This window comes from Kogia breviceps, chromosome 11 (genome assembly GCF_026419965.1).
Source record: "Kogia breviceps isolate mKogBre1 chromosome 11, mKogBre1 haplotype 1, whole genome shotgun sequence".
In the NCBI taxonomy this organism is placed as follows: Eukaryota; Metazoa; Chordata; class Mammalia; order Artiodactyla; family Physeteridae; genus Kogia; species Kogia breviceps.
The window spans coordinates 45,622,879-45,649,884 of record NC_081320.1 but is presented as its reverse complement, the minus strand read 5'-3'; the positions used below and the strand labels follow the sequence as shown (position 1 = coordinate 45,649,884).

The window sequence follows — 27,006 nt, the reverse complement described above, 5'->3', positions numbered from 1 at the left end:
CTTTCCTGTTGAAGTAGGGACAGTACTTTTCTAGTCAGGTAATGATGAGTTGACCTTGGTTATTGGAATAGAAGCCACGAGCAGTGGGAGGGCAGGTCTTGAGGAAGGCAAGTATCATCATGACAGGTATACCATTAGGAGGCAGCTGCCTGGTCTCCAGACAAAGAAAGGCTACTATCCTCTAGCAAGGGGGAGTGAACCATGTCTTAGACTGTGGAAGTATTGAAATATATTTTAGACAGTTTTTGATACCATTGGGATTCTCATATATTTTAGAACTAGCTCCATTTTGCAGAGTCTACCTCATAAAAACACTGTTGTACTGTTGTATAAGATTTACATGTATGAACTTTTAAATCTTCACAACCATCTTTATAAGGAATAGGTACTGTTAAAATCCCTATATTACAGATTAGGAAACTGAGACACAGAAGGTTTGAGACTTGCCCAAGGTCTCATAGCTAATATGTGGCAGAGAATTCAAGCACAAGCTGACTAGGACTATAGCTCTTACTGACTTCCCTGACTGTACAAGAAAGCTTACTATAGCAGTCATTCTAATAGTGAAGACACTTGGAGAGTGGCTAAATAAATTTGGTGTAGTTTTAAAATGGAGTGAAAGTAAATGAACTAGAGAGAGCTCCAGGTTAAAATGTGGATAAATCTCCACAGTGTAATGTTGAGGAAAAAAACAAAAAGGTTACAAATATATAAAGCATACAGCGTTTGTATATAGATATATATTACATATTATACCTGTGTATTATGGATTATTTGGATTACTTCATGAATAATATATGTGTTTTATATATATATATATATATATACACACACAAGTAATGGATATATACATACAGTAGTAAAAGTATAAGGACATGCATGTGAATAATAAAATCAGAATAATTTTCCTTCAAAGAAGCGATGAGAGGGAGAGGAACAAGATTGAGGCTGGACACAGAGGAAGCTTTGATTGTATTTATAATTAATCTGGAGCAAATATGACAAAATGTTTCTATTTGGGTGGTGGATACAGAAGTATTTATATTAATAAATAGATGGATAGAATACATATATTCTCTCTATATTTCTACATGTTGAAATATTTTTAAATTTGAATAAGAACAGAAAAGAAAACCTATGTGCTTTGTGTCAGTTGTAAGGACCCCTGATATCATTGTAAGTTTTTTCTTCCAACCAGTTATGAATTTAAGAAAGAGATTTGAACAACAAAACAACAGTACAAAAGCTTGTCATATATTTAGGTTCTCACTTCACTCATGTCAACATGCTTTTCATGTAGTGTTTAGATTCTGTATAATAAATCCCATTCATAATGAACTCAATGAGAGCATATGGGTCTATACATATCACCTCTAGTGTGTTCATTTTTCACTCTTTTCTGTATATGTTTCTATGAAATTATTCTGTGAGAAGTACTAAAATCCATACTTTTTTGAGAAGTCAAAGTAGGAGTAAGCCAAAAAAAAGTTTTAGATTTTAGCTAATTAAATTTTGACATATTTCATATAGAAGGACCAACATTAATTTTGCATTCCTATTGCTTCCCCAGTAGTGGGTGCTTAGCAGGCATTAGTTTCTTGAATACATGAATGAAATATTGTATAACATTTTCTTTATCTGAATTTCACTGCTGATAAGGAAGTATAACATTCTCTCTCTAGAGGGATTATTTTCTTTAAAACACTGTTGAGGAAAGGAAAGTAAATCTTTTTTTTTTTTTTTTTTTTTTTTTTTTTGTGGTTACGCGGGCCTCTCACTGCTGTGGCCTCTCCCGTTGCGCGGAGCACAGGCTCCGGACGCGCAGGCTCAGCGGCCATGGCTCACGGGCCCAGCCACTCCGCGGCACGTGGGATCTTCCCGGACCGGGGCACGAACCCGCGTCCCCTGCATAGGCAGGCGGACTCTCAACCACTGTGCCACCAGGGAATCCCAAATCTTTTGACCAAATTACATTTTTCTTTCAAATTGTTAAAGTTCTTAATACTTAGATTCCATATAAATAGCTAATTTTAATTACTTTAATTTTGGACAGGGCAAAACAATAAAATGTTGATGAAAATGCCATTGTAATATGAAAGCGTGCATGTTTACAATTCATTTATAATTATTTTAAAACTTACTTTTAGATCCAGCTCATACATATTAGCAGTACATTTTGTATTAAAGACAAAATATGTAACTTATATTTAAATATAACTTGGAATATATTTTTAAGAGTTAAGAATAACTTAATTGCCAAAACAATCTTTAAAAAGAAGAAAAGAATTGGAAGATTCACACTTCGTGAATTTCAAAACCTGCTACAAAGCTACAGTAATCAAGACAGTGTAGTACTGGTGTGAAGAAAGACATACAGGTCAGTGGAATACAGTTGAGGGTCCAGATATAAACCCTTACACTATGGCCAATTAATTTTCGACAAGAGTGCCAAAACTTTTAAATGGAGAAAAGAGTAGTCTTCTCAATAAATGGTGCTGGGACAAATGCAAAAGAATGAAGTTAGACTCCTACCTCACAACCTAGAAAAAATAAAATGGACCAGAGACCTAATATGAGAGCTAAAACTATGAAATGCTTAGAAAAAAACACAAGTATAAATTTTTGTGACCTTGGATTAAGGCAATGATTTCTTAGATATAAGAACAAAAGCACAAGCAAACAAAATAGATAAATTGGACTTCATCACAGTTAAAAACTTCTGTGCTTCTAAGAATACCATCAAGGAAGTGAAAAGACAACCCACAGAAGGAGAGAAAACATTTGCAAGTCATATATCTGATAGGGGACTTCTATCTAGAATATGTAAAGAACTTTTATAGCACAGTAATAAAAAGACAACCCAATTTTAAAATCCATACTAAATTTGAGTAGACATTTCTTCAGGGAAAATACCCAACTGGCCAATAAGCACATGAAAAGATGCTCAACATGAAATGCAAATCAGAGCCACAATGAGATACCATTTCTCGTTCAGTAAGATAGCTGGGTAAAAAAAGACATAATAACAAGTGTTGGTGAGGTTGTGGAGAGATTGGAACTGTTATGCTTTGGTAGTGGGTTGTAAAGTGTTGCTGCCTCTTTGGAACACATTCTGGCAGTTCCTCAAAATTTTAAACGTAGAATTACATGTGACACAGCAATTCCACTTCTAGGAATGTACCCAAAAGAATTGAAAACATCTGTATACAAACAACTTGTATAATTCCATCTATATGAAGTATCAGAAAATGTAAATCTCTAGAGACAGAAAGTAGATTAGCAGTTGCTGGGGCTGGAGAAGAGAATGGGAAGTGACTGCTGATGCATATGGGATTTCTTTTTGAGGTGATGAATATGTTCCAAAGTTAGATATTGGTGATCATTGTACAGCTTTGGAATATACTAAAACTACTGAATTTTATACTTTAACAGCATGAATTTCATGATTATGTGAATTATGTCTTGATAGCTATTACCAAAGAAAAGGGTAACTCATTTACCTTTGTTATATTGTATTTAGATTAAATTCCAAATTTTTATTTTTTACCAACTCTGGTTACACTGTATTATAAATCTGTAATAGTTGATTGCTTGAGGGAGTATTTGAAGATAATATAAGAATATGTCCATATCACAGTGACAATATTTATATTTAAATAAAAATAGAATAATTTGCACTTTGACCTATTTGAAACTAAATGTTGGAATTTTGTTCTGGGATCGGATTTTTTTTGTTGTTATATTTATTCTTGGTAAATATTAATAAAAATTCCCTATGGCTATAGGATGTGTGTGCATTATTCTTGAATTTATGCCAGAAAAACTAGAAATGAAATGGATGATGTTACTTAATTTATAAAACTGTAAGTTGTAAAAAGCCATTGCATTTCTCTGGAGTGTTTCTTAATATTTTTCAAATTAAATATTAAGAAAATTTGAGGAAAAGAATCAGAATTTGGAAGCACACCTGTGTGTTGTGAGTAAAATGGATTTGAGTATTGTGATGGGAGTGCAATTTCATACAATCATACGTTTTCAACTCTGAGTCCCCAGTGCCTGGCACACTGTCTGACACACCCTAGGTATTTAAAAAATATTTATTGAATGAACAAAAACAGTGGTGTTGCAGGGAAATTTAGTCTAACTAAGTTGTTCTCTTTTGACTGATTCCTGCCATGAATTCGAGTCTGCCTTTGAAGGAGCTTATTCCTATAAGATACACTAAAACAAACAAAACAAGCCATTAATTATTCTTTTCTCAGCTAGACAAATTTTTTAACATTAGTGTTTATTGAGGAACATTTTACAAATAGTAAAATTCACACCTTTTATTTATTTATTTTTTAACATCTTTATTTGAGTATAACTGTTTTACAATAGTGTGTTAGTTTCTCCTATACAACAAAGTGAATCAACACACCTTTTAAATGTATAATTCAATGCACTTTGACAAATTTGTGTAGTCATGTAAGTACCACCACAGTGAGATATAGAACATTTTTGTTTCCCCAGAAAATTCCCTCCTGCCTCTGTAGTCATTCCCCTCCCCCACCCACTGTTTCTGGCAACTTCTGATCTGATTTCTGTCCTTGTAGCTTTACCTCTTCACAATGACGTATACATGGATTCATATGAAATGTACTTTTTGCGTCTGGCTTCTTTCACTTAGCAAACTGCCTTTGAGATTCATCCAAGTTGATGTACATATCATACTTTTTCCTTTTTATTTCTGAGTGGTATTTCCATCTATATTTTCAAATTTTCAAAAAGATAAGTCTGTTGGATCATCTCTATGCATACATGAAGAATAATGATCCAGAACTTCGGATGATCTTACCACACGTTGCAGCAGGTAGGAGGTAATTGGTTCTGCTAGTATGTTCCACATGTGACCATGGATGCTCCTGTGTCAGACTACAAGTTTGGGGAGATTTCACAAGTGGCTGCACTGTCCAGGACCCCAGTAGCAGCTGTGTGTGAACTTGACCTCAGGATTTTATTTCTTTTTTCTTCAAGAGCCTAACTAGCTTAGCTGATGTTCTTACAGTTTGCATTTTGTTTTTGGATACTTGGAGGCGATCTTAACTTTTATGGACAATCTGAACAAATACTATATAGTAAGTAAATAACTCTTAAGCCTTCATAGAGATGGCCACTGCCTATCTTTAAGTAGCTGTGGTTTCTAGGCCCATGTTTTGGAAAGATTAATGTATTTTATGCTGATAGAGTGGGCAGAAGATGAAGAACATATTCTAGTCTATGTATTTTATTCTAGCATACTATAATCTGGTTTTTTGTCTTCCTAAGTCTGAGAAAAGTAGCATAACCCATTAGTTAGATGTACTTGGGAGAATCACATAATGGCATGGTAGGCAATAGAAAGGTTTTAAATTTAAGTGATTAATAAATGAATTTCAATTGTATTTCATAGAAACAGTCAAATACTTGATGAAGATGATATATTGAATGAAACACCCAAATCTTCCTCAATTGATTTGCCTGATGAGATACCTGGTGCCCCACAGCTGGAAAGAAGCACAGAAATAGGAAAGACCCAGACCGCTGCAAATAGTGTGGTGAGAAATTTAAGATCTCATCCATTTATAACATGTTCCTTAAGGAAAGAAGAGACAACTGGTATTAGACATATCATGACAAAATTTCTAGCATTGATCTACTTTTGCTGTTTTTTTTGTTTGTTTGTTTTTGTTTTTGTTTTGTTTGCGGTACGCGGACCTCTCACTGCAGTGGCCTCTCCCGTTGCGGAGTACAGGCTCTGGACGCGCAGGCTCAGCGGCCATGGCTCACGGGCCCAGCCGCTCTGCAGCATGTAGGATCTTCCCGGACTGGGGCACAAACCCATGTCCCCTGCATTGGCAGGCGGACTCAACCACTGTGCCACCAGGGAAGCCCTGCTTTTGCTGTTTTTAAGTTAAGCTCTAGAGAATATCACACTAGACCAACACTTCAACTAATAGAGATATTGAATTTCTTTCTTTGAGAACTTTGAGCAACTCAGTCCACAGTTGCAGATGGATTTTTTTAATGGTAGTTTTCTGCAAAGTAAATAATTTTTATGGTTTTATTAAGGATGCAGGATTATTTTTAGCAATTAATATATAGGTGCCTTTTTAGTCTTTCCTAGATGAAAGTAGAGACTTGAGTAAGCAACAGCCAAACCCTTCCCAGAGGAAAAGAATCCTTCCAGCGTGGATGTTAACAGAAAATCTAAGTGATCAGAACCTTTCAGTACCAGTCATCAGTGGAGGTAGGTAGGTAGGTAGGTTTCAAGAAAATATTTAACAGAATTTGAAAGTTTTCCTGAACAAATGAAGACAGAATAGCAGTTATATAAGTATATAACTTAGCCTAACATTTCTTTAGATGTGTTCATGAAGTCTAATTTTAAACATAAACGATTATTTTATGCCATTTATCAAACACCATTCTGCTAATTATTATGATTATGATTATTTTTTAGTGGCCTACGGGCTAAAGGACTTGTTTTCCTGCTGACTGTTGGCTGGAGCTCACTCTGCTCCTAGAGGGCATTTTTCTGTTCTTGCAGTTCATTTTCAAGGCCAGCATAGCACAACAGACCTTTCTCCAGCTTTGCCTCTCTCTAATTTCCCCTCAGTGGCCAGCTGAGAAAACTCTGCTCTAGAGGATTTGTTGATTAGCTCAGGCCCCTGTACATAATCTCACATTTAATTAACCCAAGATAAACTGAATTGTAACCTTAAAAATAGGTGCAACATTTATTTTGCCATATAACCTAACATAATCATGGGCATGATATCTCATCTTATTCACAGTCCTGGGGATTAGGGCAGGAAATCTTGGGGAGGGTTCATTTTAGAATTCTGCCAACCACAGTAATGCCTGTACTTGTCCACTCTCTTAATACATCATCACTTAAGAATTATCTTATTATTGAACATTTATTCACTGTCCCAGATTGCAGTGTCATTAATAAGTGTGAGTAAAAACTGAATATCTTAGAAGTCTACTCTTATTATTACTATGCTATAAATTGTAGAAAGGAAATTAGTGTATCAAAAAGTGTAAATGTTAAAGGATCACGATATATGTTGCTAAAGCACTCCCTTTATACTACAGTGGGAAAAAAAACTTTTCGAAAAATTGTTTCCTGGTCAACTCTGGGTTTCACCCATTACAATATGTGCCATTTACATATGTAAAAAAAATAGAAAAATACTATTCATTTTAATACTGAAAGCAATACAGACCACTATTAAAGTAGGTTTTCAAACAGACCTGTTGGGGTCATGTCTAAGATAAAAGACAAACACAGTAAGAGTGTTTAAAATTAATTTAATTAAACAAAAAACTACAGGCACACAATGATATGTGCTGAAGGAGTCAAAGAAGATGAGACCAGTGTCCTAGCATAGTTCACTGTTATAGCAGATACCACAATGATTTATGTCATCTGCTGGGTATTCCCATTGATTCAAGATTATTAAAGTGTTTGCTACATTGTATTATTCAGTCTGCATTTTATTTGCAACTTTTCAGTCATCTCAGGTTTAGTTTCTATTGGCTACTTATTTTCCTTTATATGGGTCACATTTTCTTGTTTATGCTATTGGATGTTATGAATGATAGAGTATAGAGACTTTGATTTTTTTTTTTTTTTTTTTTTTTTGCGGTACGCGGGCCTCTCACTGTTGTGGCCTCTCCCGTTGCAGAGCACAGGCTCCGGACGCGCAGGCTCAGCGGCCACGGCTCACGGGCCCAGCCGCTCCGCGGCACGTGGGATCTTCCCAGACCGGGGCACGAACCCGCGTCCCCTGCATCGGCAGGCGGACTCCCAACCACTGCGCCACCAGGGAAGCCCGAGACTTTGATTTTATATCCCTCTGAATAAATATTTTTATTCTAATAGGCAATTAACTGGGCCTAATAGGAAATTTACTTCCTGTTTTCTTAATGGGCATTTAAGTCAGGCCCTAACCTCTGTTTCCTCTGTGTGGACAGCAGCTGCAGCCTCTGCACATGTAGTTTAGCAACCAGCCAGGGATTTGGGTCAGTTTTAAATGTAGATTTTGGTTCTTGGCTCTCTGAGCCTTTCTTCCTTCTGGAACATTGTCTTTAACTTTCTACCTAGTCTGTTAGCCTCAAACTCAGCCCTCTGACCACTTAAGCCAGTAAGGCTGCAGCTTTCTGTCACCTGCGAATTGGGGGATGCCCTCAGGAAAAAAGCCACAAATTGATAAACCTCACAGACTGTAGTTAATTTTTCAAGGTCAGACTCTTCATTTCTGCCTTTTTGGTTACTCTCTAGTGCTTTCAAATAGTTGTTTTTTTTAAAAATTACTTTGTCTAAAATTTGTAATGGTTTTGTTTGGGATGATCAGTTCAGTCAATCTGCCTTTTTACCTTGAACATTGTCTTTTATAAATTGACAGCACAATTGACAGCACAATATATGTTAGTTGAATGTTCCGACGCTTATTTCTCATTTTCAGCATAGTTGTCATAGAAGTCTTCTAAAGTTTTTGATCAAATATGTTGTGTACAGAATATTCCTTATTTAATGCTAATATAGATTGTAGTAGGATCAGAGTGATCTTGTGGCGAAAATAGCTTATATATCATGTGGTGAGGGAGATGTGATTTAATCTAGAGAATTTTCATATTTAAATCTAAGATTTCTTTCTAAGGAAATCTTATCTTTATTCCAGGACAGTGGTTTACAATCCCCCACCCCCCATCATTACATGTATAATATATTTTTATCAGTAACATTTCTCATTAAGTGTGGTTCTTCTCAGTTTGCAGGAAGGGAATGGGGGATGGTAGTGGAGAGGGGGCAGCACTTTCCCTCAGTAGAACCTTTTCTCTAATATAGAAAGAATATTATTTGACCAAATATTGGACCAATGTGAACTACCTCCTTGCAAACAAGTTCTTTTCTTTCAGAGTTATTTTGTACTGTATCTGCTTCTGTACTACCATTATTACATGACTTATAATCGTCTAAAATATTTGCTTCAAATTATATATTTGAAGCAAATATCCCTTAATTTTCACTTGATAAATGCACCATATAAAATAAGAAGCACTTTTTTGGGCACCTCACCTTGAAAATACAAATGAGAGTAATTTGGCATTGATTTGGACAGGAATATTATATAGTACATAATATACTTAAAATGCTAAAGCTTCAAAATAAGATTAAAAAGTCTTTGCATTCAAGCATGTCTTATAAATTCAGACTTTGTGGGAATACTTAAAAAAGCAAAGTTAGGTTACTTAACTCCTTTAAAGACAGAAAGATTAAGAAGTAAAGGACAGGGGCTTCCCTGGTGGCGCAGTGGTTGAGAATCCGCCTGCCAATGCAGGAGACACGGGTTCGTGCCCTGGTCCGGGAAGATCCCACATGCCGCGGAGCAACTAAGCCCGTGAGCCATGGCCGCTGAGCCTGCGCGTCCGGAGCCTGTGCTCCGCAACGGGAGAGGCCACAACAGTGAGAGGCCCGCATACCGCAAAAAAAAAAAAAAAAAAAAAAAAAAAAAAAAAAAAAAAAAAAAAGAAGTAAAGGACAGTTTCGTACTTGAATCCAGCTAATTAAAGGTTGGAATAATTTGGCTTTTTCTGCTGTGTAGTTTTTATTATTGTTATTGTTCTGTTTGTTTAAGTAATATATCATCCAGGTCAATAGACCAATGCTAATGATTTTGAAAAATCAATTTCCAAGATGCATTTTAGGCTCATTTAGATGTAGGATACTTTCTTACATCTTTTGCAGCTTTAGTACTCTGTTGTGTTCATTGATCTTTATTTAGACTATCTGAAACCATCTTGATATTTTGGAACCATGTGTGACATTAATTACAGGACAAACAATAATGTTAATTGATGTTAACTAACTTATCTAAGATCATAATAAATGCCAGAGCTATAATTGAGACCTACTTCTGTCTGACTCTAAAGCCCATGCTCTGAACCATATCACTATACCTGGATGGCCACCCAAATTTACCCTCTGTATGCTTTGGGGGTTTGGTTTGGTTTGCTTTTTGCTTTTTATTTTATTAATATGCCCTTGCTTTCTCTCTTAGATCTTTTGTCAGTTTAACTGTTAGTTTAATTCTTATATGTATGTGAATCAGGCTATCCTTTCTGTCTTTCAACCAGTATACTTCTAATTTATTTACTTTTCTGGGTCCCCAGGTACTAGCCCTTAGATGTTATCATGAGTTTCTCAGGCCTGGGCTAAAATTTTTCCATGTCCCTTAGTGATTGGTAAGTGAATATAAATATTTGGGTAAAGGGTATCAGAGCCTCCCCTCTCTTTGCTTCCATTTGCTTCATTAGCCTTCTAGACCCCAGGACAAGTTAGAACTCCTAGGGTATGACACTCTTGCTAAATTGAAAAGGGAGCTTTTATATTTTCACTGGTTATCATGCTACCCTTTAATATTCTTCTTTCCCCATCTTCTAATCCTCCAACAAGGAGTTGTGAAAAGTGGCACATGCTGATAAAGGTTGAAGTAGTAAGTAGTCCCCAAACCATTTAGTTTACACTTAATTTTGTTCTCTGAATATCTTCTGTATGACAACTCAATACAGATTATAAATATTTAACTGACATTGTTTAATTTGATTATGGTTCAGTTTACTTAAAGCCCTAGTTATTCTTTACATTTACTTTATTTTAAGCATCCTTGTTAAATGATCTAATTAATTCTAGTCGTTTCTTAACCTCTTATATTTTCTAGCTGTATAGTCATATCTACAGAATTATGATAATTTTGCCTCTTCTGATCTATTTACTGCTTTAAAAACATTTCTTATTTCATAAGTTAGATCCTATAAATTTTAAATAAAAATGGATAAAATTGGCATCTGTATTCCTGATTTTAACAGTAATTCTGTCAGTGCTTCAGCATTTAATATGATTAGTATTTGATTCTGATACTCATCATGTTTAGGGTGATTGACTGATTCCTTCAGGAATAACTGTTGAATTCTTTGAAAAAAATTTTTGGTATAGAAACAGTCCTGCATTTTCATATGATAATGTAATTAATGATGTTAGTAGATTTCCTAATGTTGTACCATGCTTGTGTTCCTGGAATAAGTTAATTTTATTGTGGTGACTTATTATTTTCATGCTGTGCTAGATTTGCTGATATTTAGTTTAGGATGTTTGTATCTATATTCATAAGTGTGGTTAGTATTTTTCTCCATTTGTGCCATCCATGTCAGATTTTGACATTAGAGCTATGTCAGCATTGTATAAAGTGAATTAGGAGATTTTTTATATATGCTCAAGGACAGTTTGAATAACAGAAATATCCATTTCTTTATAGAACTTTCCTTTATCACAGTCTGGGCTGGTGCCTACTTTTAGTAGTTGATAGTTCTGGCATAGGAATAGGTAAATTAGACCAGTAAAAAAGAATGAAACACCCCAAAGCAGATTAGAGTAACACACATTTAATATATAAGAAATTATCAGTTAAATTGATGGGGAAAGGACGCATCATTATTAAATACGATGTTGGGAGAATTAGCTTTCCATTTGGAAGAAATAATAATAGAGCACTCACTGCTCATGCCATATTCATAAATAAACTTCTATTGAATTAATAACCAATGTAAAAATTGAAACTATTATGGCATTTGAAGAAAATATGGGGAAATATTTTTTATTACTTCTGGGAAACTTTCTTAAGATGATGGGGAGCCTAGAACAAGAAGGGAAAATTTGGAAGATCTATTTAGATTAAAGGTAAAAAAAAATTTTAATGCAAAAGACACTGTAAACAAAGTCAGAGGCAAATAGCAGACTGACAAACAATATACTGGGATATATTATCTGTCGCAGTTATAAAATAGATAGAAGGTTTTTAATAATTGTCTACTTGGTAACACAAAAGAAAGAACTTGGTAGAAATTTTGGGCATTTTATATGCTATTCTACAGAAGAATAAATACAAACAGCTAATAAATATATGACTACTATCAGATAGGGAAATGTAAATTAAAACAACCAGATACCAGTTTCTGTTTATTAAGCTCATCAAAATCTAAGCAATTGATAATATTCAGTACTGACCAAAATTGGTATCAGCAAACATGGTTGGTGGAAGTATAAGTTGGTATAGCCTTTTAAAGTTATTTACAGACATTAAATAGAGATATTTGCCAATGTCTCTTAAATCTTTAAATGTATAACACATTTTGGTCCAGAAATTCCAATTCTAGGTATTTATCCCAGAGAAATAATAGCATGTATACTTTTAGCCCTGTATATATTTATGTATTTGTAAATATATTTGCTTATACTTAGGAAAAAGTTGAGAAGGATACACATCAAATTGTTACTATAACTGTTAGGAGTGGTTTCTTTGGAGGATAAAATTGGATGGTTGTGATTTTAATGACATATATGCATATAGTTGAGCTAGTATTCATATAGTATTAGTGTAACTGCTCATGTAAGTAAATGCAGTTAATAATTGTTTAAAATAAATGGATTTGTTCTAATAGCTAATTTCTTTTATATTTCTATCATTTAAGTATACCTATCCTGGATTTAGAAAAATATTTTATATGCCAGATATAAAGATTGTTATGAGCCAATTAACTTATATATTTTATATACGCTTTGTGAAGAACATTTTAACAATATCAAAATGACTTCTTCCTTTGCAAAAATAAAAAATGAACTCTGGTCCCTAGAAGGAATATTTGTAGTATATCATTTGGAATTTTAAAGAATTGAATATTTTAAATATATATATATTTAATTTTAGAATTTTATATACATCTGTGACACTTGGAATGTGGTGAACTGGCATTTGTGGAAAAGCTGTGCCTTATTTAATATACATTTTTTTAGTTCCTAGCATAGTAAACAGTATCATAGCTGATTATTTCCCTTGGTTTCACTAATTCATAACTGTTGTAATATTTGGTCATTTGCTTCACCAAACTGTACAGTCAGTTCTATTTAGTCCTATTTCTGCCAGTTTCTAAAATGATGTGAAATGTTCCCTAATTTAGATTCAAGACAAAGATTTAAATAATTGAGACTGTTTAGTTATTAGATAGTTTTTTCATAAGTTTCCTTTCATAAATACATTACTTTTATATTGGTTCAGTGATTTTCCTGTTCAATAATATGGACAGTATTCTATTAATATTTCTTTTCTGAATTTAATGAGGGTGTGTTATTTCAGGGCATTTCAATATCCTTTATTTTTTTTTTTTTTTTTTTTTTTTTGTGGTATGCGGGCCTCTCACTGCTGTGGCCTCTCCCGTTGCGGAGCACAGGCTCCGGACGCGCAGGCCCAGCGGCCATGGCTCACGGGCTTAGTCGCTCCGCGGCATGTGGGATCTTCCCGGACCAGGGCACGAACCCGTGACCCCTGCATCGGCAGGCGGATTCTCAACCACTGCGCCACCAGGGAAGCCCCTCAATATCCTTTAGAACAGCTCTGAGCAAACTACAGCCCGTGAGCCAAATTCAGCCCACTGCCTGTTTCTGTAAAGTCCCGTGAGCCAAATTCAGCCCACTGCCTGTTTCTGTAAAGTTTTATTGAAACATAACCATAGTCATCCATGTATGTATTTTCTATGGCTGGTTTCACACTACACGGCAGAGTTGGGTAGTTGTGACAAATATTATATGGCTCACAGTGCTTAAAATATTTATTCTCTGGCTTTTTACAGAAGTTTGCTAACCTTTGCTTTAGAACATTAGAGTAGTGACTACAGATTGCCTTACATACCTGTATCCAGTCTCTCAAAGGATCTTTGGACAATTTCTGTTTATGCTAACAATTCAATTACTCAAACATATTCATTGAGTATCAGTTTTGTGTTAGGCATAGGTCTAGATACTAGAGACACAAAATGGGGAACAATGAACAAGGCACAGAAAGTCTCTGCCCTCATGAAGTAGAGGAGAAAGACAACTAACCATGAAGATTTTCCTCTTAAAATAAGTAGATCTTTTTTCTTTTCTGATTAGACAATTCATGAATTTGTTAACAAAATATGATGCTGATTTAAGTTTCCCCACTACATTGAACCTTGAATAAGTATTATGGCAATGCAGTGTCCATTGTTTTTGAGACTTGTTTTCTTTATCAGTGAAGTTTGTAGAGGTTGCTCTTCCTTTTCAGTTATTTTAGGTACTTAATCTATATTTAAGGTAACTTAAGTTGTATTCCTCAATGTGGATGATAGAGGCTCAGTAAGTATACGTAAAATTCATTGGATAGCTATATGTCAGATTTTCTGTTAGAGAAATTCAATGCCAAAATTTAAAAAAATGTATATGGTAACTAGCATACATGTGGTACTCTGAGAGTTTATATATCTTACCTCATTTACCCCTCCTAATAACTCCATCAGTTATTACTATAACTCCCTTTTTCTAGATGATGAAACCAAAGTTGAGAGAGGTGAGGTGAAACAGTTAAAGGATAGAGCCCGCCCACATTAGCATCTTGGCCAGGATGACTTCAGGACTGGAGCTCTTGGCCATGGTGCTGCTTAATACTTTTTGAGATTTGCAAATATGCATTTTCAGATTGGAGACTGGCCTTAATATAAATAGAACTTTAAATTTACTTGCTCTTTTATCGTTTTTCTTTCCTTTTTTTTTTTTTTTTTTTTTTGGTATGGATTATTGACATTTGAAGGTACAGGAGATAATTTTCTTCTTCTTTTCCTTTGTGTTTATGTACTTGTGTGATTAAGATAATAATGTAATCCGGGAAAGTGGAAAAGAAGGAATCTGCAAAGACAAAACCCAAGTTAACATCACACAGCAAGGAAGAAAGCGATTAATTTCATCAGGAAGTACAGAAAGTATATCAGCAGAGCAAGACACAGGAAAAAAGTGCAAAAATGTTGACCAGGAAGAATCTGTCATTTCATCCAAGGTGATTTTTAAAAAATTCATAATTTGATTGTTTATTTTCTTCATCAGGTGTTCTAGTTAGGAATAATTGTATGCTGTATATATCAAGGAAAAACCAAAAATGCTTTTTATATTGAGTTTATCAAGACAAAAACTAGCCCCAGTTTTTCTTTTGTTTGTTTTTGGTTTTTGGCGTACTGAAACTAATCTTTAATATAGCACTTGGAATGTAGAAAACAAGGCTATTTAATTTAGAAATTTTCAGACTGAAAAAAAGGTGGAGACCACTTGACTTTAGTCATAATTTGGTACCTCCATTTTGAAAATCTGGTTTCTTCTATTCTATTGGTCATTCTCTGACTGCCTGTAACTACCTTTTCTTGATAAGTATGAAGAGAGGAACAACAAATGGGTAGTTCTTAACAGCCCTTCTGGACTAACTTTCAGTATTTATAAATCTTTTCTTTCCTCTTTCAGTTTTTCTAAGTCACTAGAATGGTTTGGCTGACTGAAACATTCTTTGGTACTGGATACTCTAAGAAAATGAGGCCTATTTATTGGATGAATTTAAAAAGAGAGAGAGAAGGGGAAGAAAGAGAGAGAGATGGCCCTAGGACAAAAAGATCAGGTATTCTTCCTTTCAGGAGTAGGGTGGCTTTAGATGACAGTTTTCATGATCCTTGTAGACCTATGGCTAAGCTTTGTGTGTCCCCATCTATTTTGTCTCATTGAGAGCCATAGGAGTAGATTTGGTTTTAGAATAGCATGCATTGGATTGATGGAAATGCCAGTAGCTATCCCAGAGAGTTAGACCTTTTATAGTTCTCCCCTCACTCTTGCCTCCTCTCCCATTAGAGAAGATCCTGCTTCTCACTGGATCCTTTCCTCAAGCTAGAGAAGTGGGGTATAATCACTATAGGCTCAACTCCTTTGCTTACTTACCGAGTCAACTTTAATAAATGAAAACAAAATGTATTCTGACTCATATATTGGCTATAAAGACTTATTAAGATCATCAGTGCAGTTTGGAGTCTGCAGCCATGGATGAGCCACGTGCAAGTTCCTGAACAGCAAGGGAAGGAGAATGCTTTTAGAGAGGGGAAAAGGAAGTTGGAAGGGCTATAGTAAACAGAGTTCATGGTTTTTCATTGGCTGAGTCCTTGCCAGGAAGGAAGAGGAGTCTTTCTTTTTCATGTTGTGCTCTGCTATCATCACAGGGCATGAGAGCTCTTGCCTTCTGGTCTCCCAACTCTATTTAATTGAAGTTTCTGTTTATTAATTTTTTACATTTTACCCCTTTTGATCAAGATTTCTCTGAAAGCACTACTGATCAAGAATCAGGTTTTCTGGTTTCAGTGGCTTTTTGTCCCTTAATGCCAGGAGGGGCCTTTGCTGGGTGTGGTGTCTCACATTGGTGAGAAAGTACAGATTGGAAACCTATTGAAGTCACATTCAAGTATCAAGGAGAGGTAGGAGGAAGAACTTTCAGGCACTTTTAGTCTAAAGTCTCTATGTTATCAAGATCATAGAGATTGGAGAGCATCTGAAGTGTTATGTCATCATCAAAGGTTTGGCAGACAAGGTTCCAACAGGCCTGGTCTGGATATCTTGGGAAAGCTGTCTCATCAGATGCGGCTTCAATTATGGGAAATCTTTACCTTCAGGTCATCAGATGATGTGCAGGGCTAGTCAGGGTTCAGTGCAGTTTTTAGGTGTGTCACATGAATCCAAGAGTTAGCAGTACCTGATAGGGGCCTTTCCAGTGAGGTTGAAGAGAGTTCTTCTGGAGGTGTTTCTTTCCAATAGATGAAATATCCAGGTTGCCAGGTGATGTTTAAGGTCATCATCTCCCACAAGTACACTATGAAAAGATTGCTCTACCAAAACATGGTTATTTTTAATAGAAGCAATTAGGCCTTTGCAATATTGGAGTATCTCTCCTCTTATCAGCTGTGAGTCAAAAGAAGCAAGAGCCAAGTGCATTGAGCATCCTGTTGCTGTCTTAAAGGGTGAGAGATTTATGAGTTCCAAAAGGGGTGGATCTGAGATTTAGAAGGACCAATGGCGAGGTATCTGGAGGGCCTTTACAAATTTTGCCAATTGAGTCATAATAATGCCGTTAGTGCATTCACCTAAATGAGAATTGAGAGTGGTAAGCACAGTGAAAGTGTTGTAAAACTGGCTAAATAGCAGACTTGTTGAAGTGCCTGATCAGTAAAATGTGTTCCTTGATCACCATGAAATTTGAGAGGAATTCCCCAGGTAGGGATACTCTTTTCTAAAAGGACCTTAACCACAGAAGAAGCAGTAGCCTGTCTGCAAGGGAGGCCTGTCTGTATGTGAAAACACATAGACCATTACTAAAACATATTTATATCCATGAGCCAGAGCAAGTTGTCAGACCTTGAGTGGTCCATTGGAGACAGTTCAAAGTGTTTAGGAGCAGTACAAACAGACTTCTTTGGGTTGTATTTCAGACAAGTGGGACAAGTGAGGTAGATACTTTTGGTGGATTTGTCAATGTTTCCCCATCAATACTGATTCATGAATGCTATCATTTTGTCAGTAGACCAATGGTTTAATGCATCTACAGGGGTGATGAGTGGGGATTTTAGAGTCTCCAGTAGGACTGGGTTGTTAGTTAGTCTAAACCAGAGCTTTCTCTTTTTATCAAACCAACAATTTTTGAATTTCTAATCTTGTTTTTCCTTTTCTGAGGCCAGTTGTTGGGCTTCTTTAGCCAGTTTTTTGTAAGTTATCATTTGGGGAAATGTTCCTTTGGACCAACAGAATGCTGTTAGCCCCTTTCAGGGCAGCATTCCCTGCAGAAATGTCAGCAAAGTGATTTCCCTTAGCTGCCAGAGAGTAAAGTTTGGAATGCCCTGGAATATTAGTAATAGCTAAAGTGGCAGATAAAAATATTGCATTCCTGAACATAAGAGCCATTTAAAATTTTATTTCCGCTGGAAGTAAGGAAGCTACATTGCTTCCACAGTATTCCAAAATCATGAGCTACTCTTAAAGTGTGTACCATCAGTATAAATATTGGCAGTTTTGCCCTTAGCTAAAGTATAAGCCCATTTGAGAGTGTATAATTCAGCCTGTTTGGCCAAAGTAACCATTGGTAGATGCCTCAGCAACATCAAAAGGAGGTGCACAGCATACCCAGCATAATATTTGCCATTGTTACCTTCTAAGTAAGAACATCAGTGAACCATGAGAAGTCAATGTTACTGAGAGATCTTTCCTGTAAATCATCATGAGGAGTCAGGAGGTGATCAGTCAGTGTTAAGCAGTCAAGAGGGACTTCTTTTGTGACGGGGGGGGGGGGGGAAGAGTAGCAGGGTTAAGGTTATTATAGCATAAAAGTTATGTGAGGAGCAGTTAACAAAAGGACTTACTTCATAGGAGGTGAGGCAGCTGGCTGAGAAATATTGAGGGTGATGAGAATTCAAGAGGGCTTCTACTGCATGAAGTACAAAAATAGTTAGAGGGGATCCCACAGTTTTCTTGGTGGCCTTAACCCAAAGGGCAGTGGCCATAATGGCTTTAAGGCAAGCAGGGCATCCCTGTGCCACAGGGTCCAGTTACTGGCTATAATGCAGTGTGGGTTGATGGTGGACCCCGTGGTTTTGGGTGAGTACCCCAAGGGCATTCTCTTCCTTTTCATATACAAAAAGGAAAAGAGGGAATTTGATCATTGGGATTCTCAAGGGCAGGCGGGTTCATCAGACTCAACTTTAAGGCCTTAAATGCTGTGTTGTTTGGCTCTTCCCATAAGTTTGAGTCATGGTTGTTATTGTTTAATAAAGCATACAGAGGTTTGGCCATAAGAGAGAAATTTGGAATTCAATTTTGGCAGTAACCAACTATCCTGAGAAAACTTTGCAGTTGGCAGTTAGTTTGGAGTTTGGGAAAACTTAGGACATCGTGAAGTGTATCTGGATCTACATGTAGCTTTTGTTCTGGTATCAGATGCCCTAAATATCAAACCTGGGTTTGGGCAAACTGCAATTTTTCTTTGACGACTTTGTGTCCCTTTCAGGCTAAAAACTTTGGCAAGTGAATACTGTCTTCCCGTAAAGATGATTGAGAAGGAGAGCGAAGAAGCAAATCATCCACATATTGCAACAAAGTAGAACCTCTAGGGAACTTTATATAATCCAGATCAGCCTTTAGGATTTGTGAGAAATAAGAAGGACTCTCAGCAAAACCCTGGGACATTACTGTCCAGGGGAATTGTTTTTCTTTCCAAGTGAGAGCAAAAAGGTATTGGCCAGCTTCATCAACTGGAATATTAAAGAATGAAGTACATAAATCAGTAACAGTAAAGAATTTACTTCCAGTAAGAATGGATGTTAGTAATGTATGGGGATTAGGAACAACGGGGTGTCAAGGGATAACAATGTTGTTTACTGCTCAGAGATTCTGGATGAACCTCCACCCTCAGCCCTTAGGTTTTCTTACCAAGCTGGTGTAAGGGATGAGACCTTGAGCCTTGTAATGTTCTATTATGGCTTTATACCTTTAAGGGCTTCTTTTCTTATGGAATATTAATCCTGGAAGTGGTTTTGAGGGCTCTATTTGAATCTTGATGGGAGGTGCTCTGTGAATTTTGCCAGTATCAGTTGGAGTTTTTGCCCATAAGGAGGGTGGCAGCTGATTCACTAGCGACAAATGATCAGTGTTTCCAGAATTAGCTCTAGTGCCATCAGAGGCAAAACAAATAAAAGATGTCAAAGGATCATTTAATTCACTTGATTGGTTACTTTGATGACTGTTGTCAAATTCTAGAATTATTTCCCCCTTTTGGGAGAAAGAAATTCCATCATGATACTTCTTTAAGAAGTCTCAGCCTAATAAATGAATAGGGGCAAAGGAACTAAGGAGAAAAGGGTGTGCATCTCTCAAAGGGCCTAAACAAAAGGGAATAGGTTCAGGGAGAGGAAACTCTTGAGGCTTTTTAGAAATCCCACTATTTGAGCTGTTTTAGGGACTGCTTTATAGTAGTGGGGTTGAGCACCGAGACTATGGCTCCGGGGTCAGTTAAGACTAGAAGAGATTCATCCCCAATCTGGAGAAATGTTTCTCCAAGTCGATTGAGAGGGAGGATTGGGAAGAGCCCCTGTAGTTTATCAGAGTCCTGTCATTGAGAATTGGGCAGATGTTGGAAAGGCTGGTTAGAGGGCTGAAGGCCTGAAGTACTTAACACTTGTTAACAGTCTCTTTCCAATGTCCTGTCTCTTCGCAATAATAGCAGAAACTAGGAGGGTTTTGGTTTTGTTTAGGAGTCTTTTAGTTGCTGGATTTGAAGATTAAGAATTTTAGTAGTCTATTTTGGGGGGGGGGGCAGCGTTACCCACTTAGAGTTTGAGTGAGCTGGTTTGTCAGGTTAGCTAAATCTGGAGTGGACATCGTTTTCCATTCTATCCTGGTCCTTTTTACTAGAAAGGAAAGGACCCACTTCAGCCCAGTAATAAACATAGAGTTAACAGATACCCAGGTGGAATCTACATCTGAAAGAAGACCAGGATTTTCTTTTAAAACAATCTGAAGTTGCTTGTAATCGTCATAAACAAGATTATCAGATTTTTGTGTGCAAGCCTGAATTTTGTTCCAATCAACAGGCTTTGGAAAAGCCGTAGGAATTACCTGATGAAGTCATCTCATGATTGCTTAAGTGTGATCATATAATAAGTTACTGGGCTGGTCTCCCAATTGTAATGCTAGAGACCTTTCAAGATTTTCCCAATTAGCAGTTTTTATCCAATGCTGGCCCTGGCCTTCACTGACAAATATATGAACTAGATGATGTAAGTCAGAGAAACCAGGTTGTCAAGTTTGAATGACTATATTAAATTCCTCAGCAAATCTATGAGGATCTTCTGTTACTTTGGGAAAATCTTTGACTGTTGCTCACAGTTCAGCTTTAGTCCATGGAATATAAGAAATTAAGGGTTTAGCCTCTGGCTCCTCAGAAGGCTTAATTTTAAAGCAACAGGTTCTAGCAATTTCAAAGGAAGAGGGAATAGCGAGAGTTTCAGAGAAAAGGGGAAGTTTAGCAAGAAAATTAGTATGGGGGCACTGAGGGTCCAGAGGAAGTGTAGACAGTATAAAAGGAAGGAGGAAGTTTGTGCCAGAGGCAGAGTCTGACCATAGGAGCTGAGGGAGAAAGACAAGATGGCACCTGAGGTGGAGCCTGAGATGAAGAAGGTAAGGAAGAAGAGCCTGAAGCTTCAGAAGCTATTTTGTTTTTCTTTAATCATTTGCCTCAGTTTATCTTAAAATCTTATTTTGCAGAGAGGCAATTTTAGACTTCTGATAACATTGGGAAGCCTCAAAATTTCAAATCAAAATAGTCATTCCATTCAGTTCTGGAAGTTTTTGAGCTATTGTAATCCAGCTTGGTTTTAAGAAAGTTAATTTGGGGATTTCAAAACTTTCCCATAATGGCCATTGATATTCTAAATTGCCTTTGGTCAGGTTGGTCCATTTAGTTGGAAATGTCTGTGAGGAAGGACTGTGGTTTTTAAACACAGAATCAGCTGAAGTACCTGTTGTGGGGGTGGGTTGCCCTCAAAATATTTAGATAACTGGGATCCCAATTCTCAGAGGTTTTTCTCTAATAAAAGAACAATTTTCAAACGGCTTAAACAACTTACAGCTTAAACAGCTCAATTCAAACAGCTCGCAACTCAAACAGCTTGCAGGTCTAATACCAGCCAGTTCTAAGGAAACAGTTTGGTCCTGGAGAAACCAGGCCAGAGGCTTCTCGGCCAGCTTCAGTTAAAACTATCTGATCTCAAAATCAGACCAAAGTGCCAAGTGAGTACCCTCATGCAGAACAAGGCCTTAACCTGGAAGACAGAACCTTAAAATAGATTCCAGATAAAGCCTGGAGAACTTCAAATGCAAAGAGGATATGAGCTCAGATCCTGGAGAAACATGTACCTTCAAACTCCAGGGTCTGCGAGAAAAGTCAGTGAGCACAGTGGATTCAATTGTGGGGACTGCACCTGTTTTCTCACCAGCCCTGGAGCTATTGGGGGTCTTCTCTGATTCCTGTACAGGCCACCAAAATGGTGACCTAAAACAAATGGACTTCCAGATACTTCTTGAGCTGAAATGGTTTTATTTGTGATCAGCAGTTCGAGGTCTATAACCATGGCAAGCCGTGTGCTGCAAATTCTCGCTTTACAAGGGAAGGAGAACTCTTTTATAGAGAGGAAAAGGAGGTTGGCGGGCTATAGTAAACGAAGAGTCCATGGCTTTGTATTGGCTGAATCATTGCCAGGAAAGAAGAGGAGTCTTCTTTCTTTTGGGCTTTGCTCTCATCACAAGGCATGAGAGCTCCATCTTCTGGTATCCTGACTATTTAATTGAGGTTTCTTTTTATTGATTTTTTACAATATCAGTATAACTGCCCTTTTTTTTCCCAAGAAGAGAAATTTTTTTTCCAGAGGAAAATCTGTAGTATACACATTTTCCTATGTTTATACCAACCCATAAAGTTTGTAATCACAAGTAAACCTTTAAGAAAGGTCACACCTTTTCTGCCAGCTGTAAGGACTGCAATCAAGGTTATTCAGAAAGAAAACATTTTAAGTTATCAGGAATATCAAAAGATCTAGATGTTCAATAAAATCTTTGAAACATTACCAAAAATAGTTTGTTTATTCCTGAAAGCTGGTAGGGAGGTGATATTTTAAGAGTGTCTTCATTTGTCTTGAGTACACTAGATTCTTGGCTTGGCTGACCAAAATAACAGGAGAGATGAAGAGTGTAACTCTTATTTACATAGCTATTTCTTAAGTAAGACTGTATCCCCCAGAGCTCCTTAGTGTTTGTTTACTGCATCAAAGAATCCTATATCCTTTGCTCCTGATCGGCCATTTAGGTTGTACCATTTATAGCATGTCTCTGATCAGTCCCACAGAAACACCTTTTCATTCATTCAATCATTCATTCATTTAACAAGCGTTCATTAAGCAAATAGTAGTAATATGATGGCATTAATAATGCTATTAACAACAACAACTGAAAAAACACCCACAGTCATTTATTGAGCCCTTTTTATCGGCTAGACCCAGTACTAAGGTATACTTATTTCAGTTAAGTTTTAGAGAATCCTGTAAAGTTGGTTGATAATATCCCTGGTTTACAGACCAGGGGAGTCGGAAAGTTTAAATCAACTTGTTTAAGGTCAAAGGTTAGGAAATAGCAAAGCTGATGTTCAAAATCTGATTCTTTTATTTCAAAGACCATTCTAATAATCATCACTAAAGCAGTCTTTCTGTTATATGCAAGGCAGTATGCTAGAATATGGGATTAAATGAATAAAGATGAATAAGATAGCTGATAAGAAGCAAATAGTCTTATGGGGGACATGATTCAAATCCTAAAATAAAGTGACAACATATTGATTTTTATGGGAGCCTTGAGGAAGACTACATAAGCCAGCCCTTCAGAGGAGAGATTGGAAGAGAATAAGATAAAAATGGGGGATAAGGGCATTGACAGTGTCATGAAATGAAGAGAATCTGACCCAAGGCATTGACATTAAGGATGATGCAAAGGCATTGGATTAGAGAAATATTTAAGAAACAAACTGCAGCACTTGTTGCTTAGATCTGGGGAAAGTGAAGGAAAGAAGAAATGAAAGATATACTTCCAAGGTTCTTGCTAGAACGAATAGATAAATTATGTTGGCCAAAACTATGGCCAGAATACAGAGGGAGGATTTCAATTTTGACATTTTGAGTTTGAGGTGCATAGGATATTTAGGAAGAAATGTCTAGCTAGTGGTTGAATATATGAGTTTGAAGCTCAAGAGTGAGGCTGGGGCTGGAGTTTAGGATTTTTTAGTCCTTAGCATGTGGGTGTTAATGGGATTGATGCAGGACTTTCAAGGCAATTTATTAGCACAGACATTCTTTCCAAGGGCAGCTTGGAAACAACAACAAATTACTTCATTGAACTTGTATCGGGGAAAGTTCTTTATCCTGTCCCTTGTAGTGTATTAAAACTTCATATGGAAAAAAAAAAACCCGAAAACTTCATATGGGGAATTTTCTGGCAGTCCAGTGGTTAAGACTCTGTGCATTCATTGCCATGGGCACTGGTTCAGTCCCTGGTTGGGGAGCTAAGATCCTACAGGCTGCATGGCAGGGCCTAAAAAACCAAAAACAACTTCAGATGGTTGAGGGACGAGGGAGGGCTTATTGGGCAAGTTAACAGGCTACTTTAATAGCCTTAATATGGTACATTTTAGCCACCTTCAAGCACCAGGGTCACCTTCCATTAGCTCCATGCTCCCCGATCCCTGAGGTCTCTAGCATGTATTTTTACAAAGTGTAGGAGATCTGCCTCTTCTGTCATGAATCTCTAGCCTCCCACCCTTCATTCTTCACATTTTCATCTCATCTAGGACATAAGCCATGTGGGTGCCATAAAATGTGGAGCTCTCTGCCTTCCTCTACTTCTTCCAAGTACAGAGCACCCTCCATCTTTCCTCTTCTGTCATTTGCCAGTTCAGTGACTTGCTCTGGCTCATGAGTTTTATAATTGGCACAGTACAAATTTATGTCTCAGTAAACTTACAAATTACTGCATGTAATAGATTTTTGAGACCGTTTATGAATAATTGAAACCATGAATGTTAAATTCTTGAATGCCAAGGGCCTATTGAATATCAATATTTCATGGAGTTCCATAAAAAACATTATGAATTCCAGTTTTTATGCCTCTTAAAATATTTGAGAACCCCTGATCCATAGTATTGATATCTGTGACTTTATTACTCTTTTCTCTTTTGGAATAAATTAACATGTTCAACATATTCCTTGTGAAGATATTAAAACAACAAATCTTTCTTTACATTTCATGGAAGTAGAGGGAGTTGAAATATGATACTTTACATTTCATATCTTTTATTTCATTTCTTTGGTTTGCTTTTCATTTTTTAAGTGGTAATATAGTAGATGCTTATTGTCAAAAATTAGGCCATTCAGACGCATGTGAAGTAAAATGAAAATCTTGATTTGCCTCATCCTTCAGTCTTATTGCGTACTGGTATTTTGGTTTGCATCCTTCTAAATCTTTTCATTTGGATTTACACAAGTAAGTATTCACATAGATATATAGGGAATTTTTTTTTATAAGCTAGATGGAATCATAGTATATATATATTGTTTAATTTTAAAAATCCTTATATATATATAGATCTACCTCATTCTTCTCAACCCCTGCACAGTGTTTCATGGTAAGAATGTATTCTACTTTATTTAACCATTTCCCTAGTTGTGGGTTTTTTTTCCCCTGTACTAAATGTGACAGGACGTTGAATGGGATATTTTTCCCTATTGTCAACAAAACTGTTGCTGAGGCCCAACACTGAGGACAGAAGTACTGTTAAGTATCTCATGTTTGAAAGGAGCACCCCAGCAGTGAGAGCTAGACTTTCCCTGTGGGGCTTATTGAACGGGGTGAGAAGTATTCACTGTCCCACCCCCAGGCTTTATACAAAGAGAACTGAGGGACAAGGAGGTTTTAAGATCTGGAAGAGGGCTGTGTTTGGGCGAGGAAGTTATTTTCTCCCTTTCTAAAATCAAGAGAAGAGATATGCTCTAAGAGAATTTATTGTGGCATTTCGAGATGCCAACAGGAGCAAGAGACTGACATTTTATTGGACCTGCTTAGCCAGTGGATTTGCTGACTTACTTACACCATTACTGTATGAACAGAAAAAAAGAAGTTGGTGAGAGTTGACCCAGTGGGGGGATTGCCAAGTGGAGAGGTGGATCAGAATTGCTCTGTTACCCCACCGCCCCCCCAGGTCCAGATCCTGGCATGTGTTAGGTGGTCCTGTAGCAGAGGGAGATGAGATTGGGTGTACTTGAACAGCTTCAGAGGAAAGAGTGTATATGTTAGCGGGATGCGGCATGAACGCCACTAGCTGAGGGCCAGCTCCAAGAGGTAGTCACATGATTGGTTATCGATTACCTACTATACGAGAATCATGATTAGATCTAGATTCTTTTTGCAAGGTCTTTAGTCAGTTTGGATAACATTTTAAAGTTGGCATACTGTGTTTCTTAGAAAAGAAAAAACTATCAAAACACCTAAGTAATTAGTGTAAAAAAAAGTCATGCTGATACCTTCTCAAGAAATTTGAGCCGTTGGATATCACATAACATTAAAACCAGCTTTTTCCGGAAGACAGCCAGCATACATGAGTTCTTAGTTATACATGGGAGTGAACATTTCACGTGTATGTAGTACGTGGTCATCACATCCTTACCAGGAGGACTGGGATTTATCTGAGCAGTGTTTTCACTCCACAGGAAGTATTAAGTAATTAAGAGGTCATTTTTAATAGGATAAGACTAGGCCTACTCTTTGTACTTACTGGTGGTAAGTACACATTTAAAAAAGTTCTGTAGGGCTTCCCTGGTGGCTCAGTGGTTGAGAATCCGCCTGCCGATGCAGGGGACACGGGTTCGTGCCCCGGTCCGGGAAGATCCCACGGCTGGGCCCGTGAGCCATGGCCGCTGAGCCTGCGCGTCCGGAGCCTGTGCTCCGCAAAGGGAGAGACCACAACAGTGAGAGGCCCGCCTACCACACACACACACACACACACACACACACACACACACACACACACACACACACACACACACACACACACACACACAGTTCTGTAGTGCTAATGAGAATATTTACTTGATTCAAGATGCCTTTCATTTGTTAAACTGAAACTGTTATCCCTACCACTTCAAAGGAATCATTTTTTTTCTAAGTTGCTCATAACTTAATGCAAATTTTTCTGTGCAGGAGGAGCAATTTCATCATGCAGCTGTAGGAGAAAAAATCATGATTATATTTAGAGGGTAGAAATAAAGTATTACAGTAACATAAGAAATTATAAGAACAGGGCCTAAGAGTGTGACACATTCTTGAGCAGGAAATTTAAGAGCCTAGTAGGTTTTTGGGGAAAGATTATATTCAAATGAAAGCAACTGTTGTGTTCTCTTATGTTTCATTTGTATTTTTCTGGTTATTTTTCACTGAATGTTTGACACGATTGTAAAGGTTTGATA

General features: G+C 37.0%; 1 protein-coding gene across 6 annotated transcripts in view; it reads left to right on the top strand.

Moving 5' to 3' along the window:
* Positions 1–27,006, top strand: part of APLF (aprataxin and PNKP like factor) — a 93,687-nt gene that overhangs the window by 37,191 nt on the left and 29,490 nt on the right. For all 6 annotated transcript variants that reach the window (XR_010835510.1, XR_010835509.1, XM_067007483.1 and 3 more), the window contains exons 4-6: positions 5,432–5,576; positions 6,136–6,268; positions 14,746–14,930. Coding sequence is in view for 4 of the 6 variants with exons in the window: in XM_067007483.1 (XP_066863584.1) it covers positions 5,432–5,576; positions 6,136–6,268; positions 14,746–14,930 (463 nt within the window). In the remaining 2 variants the exon portion in view is untranslated. The remainder of the gene's footprint in view (positions 1–5,431; positions 5,577–6,135; positions 6,269–14,745; positions 14,931–27,006) is intronic.